At 40.8% G+C, this 6086-nt stretch overlaps 1 protein-coding gene across 2 annotated transcripts in view; it reads left to right on the top strand.

The window, feature by feature from the left end:
• LOC114047044 (astrotactin-2) overlaps window positions 1-6086 on the top strand; it is a 1078351-nt gene that overhangs the window by 443389 nt on the left and 628876 nt on the right. The window contains exons 8-10 of one of the 2 annotated variants that reach the window (XM_027867715.1): window positions 529-613; window positions 1451-1525; window positions 2599-2736. In XM_027867715.1, coding sequence (XP_027723516.1) covers window positions 529-613; window positions 1451-1525; window positions 2599-2736 — 298 coding nt within the window. The remainder of the gene's footprint in view (window positions 1-528; window positions 614-1450; window positions 1526-2598; window positions 2737-6086) is intronic. The other variant, XM_027867716.1, reaches the window with a different exon arrangement.

Below are 6086 nucleotides of genomic sequence, written 5' to 3'. Positions count from 1 at the left end.
GATAGATAGATAGATAGATAGATAGATAGATAGATAGATAGATAGATAGATAGATAGATAGATAGATAGATAGATAGATAGGAACTTCCTCAAGTCAGTTGACTGCATGGACATGTGAAACTGTCCCTCAGGTACCAAGGTCCTAGACATTTGAAGCCAGTTAGCTTGAATTGAAGTCCTGGCCCTCCCATTTGCTAGCTATGTGATCTTAGTAAATCATTTGACCTCTTCAAACCTCATCTGTAAAATGGAGTTAATAATTCCTGTATTAACTTCCTCCCAGGGGATTTTTGAGGGAAGCACTTTGAAAACCCTAAAGTACATTTTAAATGGTTACAATTATCCTGGTAGAATAGAAAGTCCTTTAGGATAGCCATTGTGTGTTGTTATTATTTTTAATCTTTGTATTCCCAAAACTTGGTCAGTGCTTAATTGTTGTTAATTGAATGGAATTGCTATTATTAATGCTGCTGTTATAACCTGCCAGGCTTTATGTTCATGACCTCCCTGTTCTTCTTCCTCTTGAAGGGGAGTGCAGCTGTCATGAAGGCTATGCTCCAGACCCTGTGCACAGACACCTGTGTGTGCGGAGTGACTGGGGGCAGAGTGAAGGGTGAGTACCGAGGAAGTCAGGGCTTGGCCCAGCAACAACTCTTACTTATCTTTTCTTACTTAATCTTTCTCTCTTATCGTATTTTTTTTCTCTTACTTATCTTTCCTATACAAGACCAAAGCTAGTGCACTTCTGGAACAGAGGGAGTCTGCAGAAGTTAAATATAAATAAAAACCCCTTTCCCATTTAATTAATCTAATGATAGAGATAGATATAAAATGATAGCACTGGAAGGGAGTTTAGAACATAGAATGTTACAACATTAGGCTTAGAACAGGACTTTAGAATGTTCAGTGTTTAAGCTGGAAAGGAACTTTGAGCCAACCCTCTCATTTTATGGTGAGGAAAATTGAGGCCTAGAGAAAGGAAAGTGACTTATCCAAAGTCACAAAGCTAAATAGTGTCATATCTAGCACTGGAACCCATGTTTTCTGACCTCCCTCCCCCATCTAGTGGTTTGATGTTCTAACTGATAATGAATTCTCATAAACAGGTGGCTCTTAACTTTTTACTTGTAAACCCCAACCATCTAATAGTTAATAATCAAGATGATAGAGGCAAAAAAACCCAAAACTGTACCTAAATACACAAGGAAAACTTATGATTTAAAGGAATTTTATGATTGATTCATTTATTTGTAAAGAATTATTTTTTAATCAAATCCCCCCCCCCACCATATCTATACTTATTTGTTTGGGGAAAGTGGAAATGGGTAAATCTGTTCCTGTTTCTGTGTTTTTTTTTTCCTTGAATAAAGTCTACCCAGAGACAACACTTTAATCTTACTAAGTATCCCTTTGCTGTTCTGTTCCTCTCCCCACATTCCTTTCCTTACAGACCTTGGCCTTACACAACCCTGGAAAGGGGATATGACCTTGTGACAGGGGAGCAGGCACCTGAAAAGATCCTCAGGTCAGTGGGTAGATATACTAGGGGTGGGGTGGGAAAGGGTGGTGTCCCTGGGATATGGGGGAGGGAAGTATTTTGTTTTTGTTTTCCCCTCATAGTCACAGAGTAGCAGGATTAGTATTTGAATTCAAATTCTGTACCTCCAAATCATCTTTTCCTTACACAACTCAGACTTGAACTGGTCATGACTCCTACTGCTGGTGCTATTGCTACTATGGCTTCATACTCATAATTCTCAAAGCGATTTGCTCTTTCTCATTTAATTCTTTCAATAACTTTATAAGTTATAGAAGAAAGGTATGAAATCCTCAGCTAAGAGATGAGGGAAGTGAATGAACATTTACTGAGTGTATTCTGTGTGCTAACCCTTGTGCCTGATGATGTCAGAGAAACAAAGAAATGTAAAGCATGATCCCCACCCTTGTGAGGTTTGTGCTTTTGTTGGAGAGAGGACTCATACCTAAACACTCAACATATAAATAGTGAATTCTCACTATTTGCCATTACATAATAATTGCCCAATGAGTGGTATGTTCAGCAAGTTTTGGAGCCTATCAGGGAAGAGAGCACCCCCTATGGGCTGAGGGTGGTGAGGGGGGAGTACTTGAGCAAGGCCTTCAAAGATAGTTAGGATCCTTGATTGGGAAAGGAGAAGGAGGGACCTTCCAGGTGAGAATGATAAATGAGATCACAAAATGTTGGAACTAGCAGATCATCTAGCCCACAGGTTGTTAACATTTTTTGTGGGGGAGGCTGGACCACTTGGGTAGTCTGGTGAACCCTGTGAGCCTCTTCTCAGAATGATGTTTGTAAATGCATGAAATAAAATAAATAAAATAAAATGGATGTAAGATTATAAAGGAAACCAAAGATCAGTGAAAACAAAGATGTATTAATTTTTCCATCCAAGTTCATGGATACCTTGAAATCTCTCCACTTAGGAGTCTATGGACCCCAGGTTAAGAACCCCCTCTTTTTTCTGAAGCAATCAGAGTTAAGTGACTTTCCCAGAGCCACACATCTAGCAAGTGTCTGAGGCCGGATGTGAACTCAGGTGCTGACTGTTTCTCTTATAGGTCTACCTACAGCTTGGGGCAGGGACTCTGGCTCCCAGTCAGCAAGAGCTTTGTGGTGCCTCCTGTGGATCTGTCTATCAATCCACTGGCCAGCTGTAAGACTGATGTGCTTGTGACTGAAGACCCTGCTGATGTCAGGTAGGAAAACTCTCTAGCCTGAGGTTTGCCTGGGCTGCCAAGGGACTGTTGCATTCCGTGACACCAGTCACAAATCACATTGCCAGCCGTCCCTGTGTCTACGTTCACTATATCACTGGTTGCCAAAATGTTTTTTATGACACAGCTCTTTCAGTATTTTTTTAAAGCACACAAATTCCCAATATGTGTATATTTATATAAAATATATAATATGCTACTGTATTGATAATTCTGTAATATAAAACATAAAAATAGAAATTAATAAGGGTGATAAAATAATATTTGATTCTAGAATTAACAGGGAGATACCTAAAGTTCATTGAAGAGGTGGGTAACAAGGTCAGAACAACATCTGAGGAGGGTCTCTGACAGCTGTGTGGAGGATGGAACAGAATGATGGAACTAAAAATGAAAATCTACAGACTTTGCAAACTATGTTAACTTCTCCATTAGCTGCTGTTGGGTACATGGAAAAGTCAATGTTTGCAAATCTGAATGCACCAAAGAGAGGAATGGAGACCAAACAGGAGGCTGTTTCAATAATCCGTGCAAGAGATGATGAGCCTGAATTGGTGATGACCATGTGAATAGGGAGGAGATAGATTTGAGAGAAGTAGTGGTATAAGCGACAGAATGCTATAGAGGATTTTGGATATGGAAATGGTTATGGAGGAAAAGGGGGGTGTTCAGTCATTTTTCAGTCATGTCCAGCTTTTTGTGACCCCTTTTTTGGCAAAAATACTGGAGTCGTTTGTCATTTCCTTCTCTAGCTCATTTTACAGATGAGGAAACTGAAGCAAACAGGGTTAAGTGACTTACCCAGGATTGTACAGCTAGTAATTGTCTGAGGCAAGATTTAAACTCAGGAAAATAAGTTGTTCTGACTCTCGGCCAGGCATTCTGTCCACTGCACTACCTAGCTGCCTGAAGAGGAAATGAGAACTCAAAGATGACAGTAGCTTTTGAAACCTGGGTGATTGGAAGGATAAAGGTGCTACCAACACTATTAGGGAAGAGTAGACAACGGAAGGGTTTTGAGGAAAAGATAATGTACTGACATTTTTATATCTGCTAAGTCAGTCACTTTACTTTATTGGACATAAAATGCAAAGGGTGAATATATGTGGAGCTTTTCCTCAACAGTCATTGATCCCAGAGAGCAGAGCCCACTTTGTGAGGGGCACCTGCCACAGCCATTAGGTGAGCTGAGATGTAAGGATGTGCTAGAGCCAGCTTGAGCTCAAGAGAGCTGATTGTTAAATTTTTGACCTGAGCAGTTACACCTTGGAAATCAGTAAGTCTTATAAATTAAGGTTATGTTTATTGTTTTGTTGTTTGTCTGTGCTTTAGAAACTGTTGGAGAAAATGTTAATAAAAGTGTGCCATGCTTACATTTCTCCTCCTGAGAACCTGTTATTAAATATGTATCAGCACGCTATTTACTTGGAGGCAGGGAGTTGGTATGGAATTTCCCCAATGGTGCCAACACAGCTCCTGTAAGTAGAAAGTTTAGGTTAAAACTGATCTGAGGCACTGAGGTCTGGCTCAGGAGGGGAGTGGTTTGAGAGTTGCACAGCAGAGCAAGAGGAAAGAGTAGAAGAATGTTGGGAGATAGGGTAAGTGTGGCTATATTGGAGATAAACTTCACAATTGACTCTCTTGCACAGCCCTCCCCAATGACCCCCACACACAGAGGCACCAGAGCCCCCACTTCAGAGACCACTGGATCACATAATGTCATGCAGTTTGGGAAGCAGCAGAAAAACCAGGGAACATCACTTTTTGGGCTTAATGTTACCTAGTCAGAGGTAACATTTTCTGATTAACAGATTGACAACAGATGATCTTATCTGGTCTGGGAACCCTGCCTCCCCAGAATGTGTTCTCAAAATGAAGAGACTTTTCCAAGGTCACATGTCTAATCAGTGGCAGAAATGGCATTCAAACGTTAGGCCAGTACACTTTTTGCTATAGTTCTCTTTTAGTCAGTGTTTCTGGAAAATATGGCAACTCAAAAAAGACAAGTTCATGGGACCTCTTAACACCCCTTACCTTCCTTGTAGGGCTATTAATATCCTACATCCATGTAGAGTCTGAGAGGATGGGAACAGCTTCTGCAGGTGAATCCCAGGACAGAAGAGGAAGAAATCTACTGAGGAAAGGAATCAGGGGTTTAGTTGGGCAAGATCCCCCAGGCTTCCTGGTGGTGTTACTGCCAGCTTCCAAATACCATGGTGATAACAGGCTATTCTAGGAGCTATCATTACCTGAAGAAAACATAGTTGTCTTTTTAGCATTGCCCAAGGACAGGCAGCCTTACAATTCCCACCATCCTGCCTCAACCCAATCAATTGTCCTTGTACCAGCTGCAAATGTGGATAAAAATGTACAATCTCCACCAAATGCAAACCAAGAAACCGCCCTGTGGATTGCCCCTTTCCTGGCTCTGCTAATAAACCTCGTTTGACACAGCATTGCTCAGACAAGCGTATCACTGAGCATTTTGAAGAATTAATAAGTTACAGTCAGATGATAAGTTAGAGAATTAATAAATAAGAGATAATAATTATAGATAGCCAATAATACTGTCAGGGAATCACACACAAAAAGCAAAGATTAGGAGAGAAGCTGAGCAGAGTATTGCAGGACAAAGAGAAGAAAGCAGGGCAAGCTTTCTAATGGGATTTGGAAAGAGGAAGGTGCTGAACAAGCTCTTTTCTCTCTTAGTCCCCTGGTCTGTGGCCAGTGTAGTTCTCAGGTAAGATGTCAGGAGTGATGGGCTGAGGGAAGAGTCAGCTTCTGACCATCCATCCCTGACCTTGGCCCTGTAACTTCCAATGCAAACCAAGCCTCCCCTGAGTTGATCCTTCTCCCCTTGTCCTTTGATACTTTAAGAGATATGTGAGTTCATTGATATAGGTGCAACAGTGTAGATAACAATCCATCCCAAACTTCTCATCTTGTGTGGCTTCAATCCATGTCCTCTCACAGACTATCTATGGGGAGGGGGCTATCCAAGAAGTGGTAGTAGGCCTTCACCTACTTCTTTTGACCTTGGGTATGTATCAGTGAATCTCATAGGCTACATGTATATTGGCTATGCCCTCACTCTAGGATTGGCCTTCCTCCTTTTATGGACGTGAATCTATCTGCTGACATCTCATACAACCCTTCTCATATTGAATTCTTCATTGGTAATATGTTTTAGCCTACTTATACTCACCATGCACCTCTCCACTAATTTTTTTTAACTTTAATTTAATTTTTCAGAGTTTATAGTACTTCAAGCTTCAGAGAACTGCATCATCACTAGAAGAATATTAGATTTAAAAATACAAACTATGCCCAGA

The sequence above is a fragment of the Vombatus ursinus genome, unplaced genomic scaffold, assembly GCF_900497805.2.
Source record: "Vombatus ursinus unplaced genomic scaffold, bare-nosed wombat genome assembly UNPS02014786.1, whole genome shotgun sequence".
NCBI lineage: Eukaryota > Metazoa > Chordata > Mammalia > Diprotodontia > Vombatidae > Vombatus > Vombatus ursinus.
The sequence above is the reverse complement of the archived record's forward strand: the minus strand, read 5'-3'. Positions and strand labels throughout refer to the sequence as shown.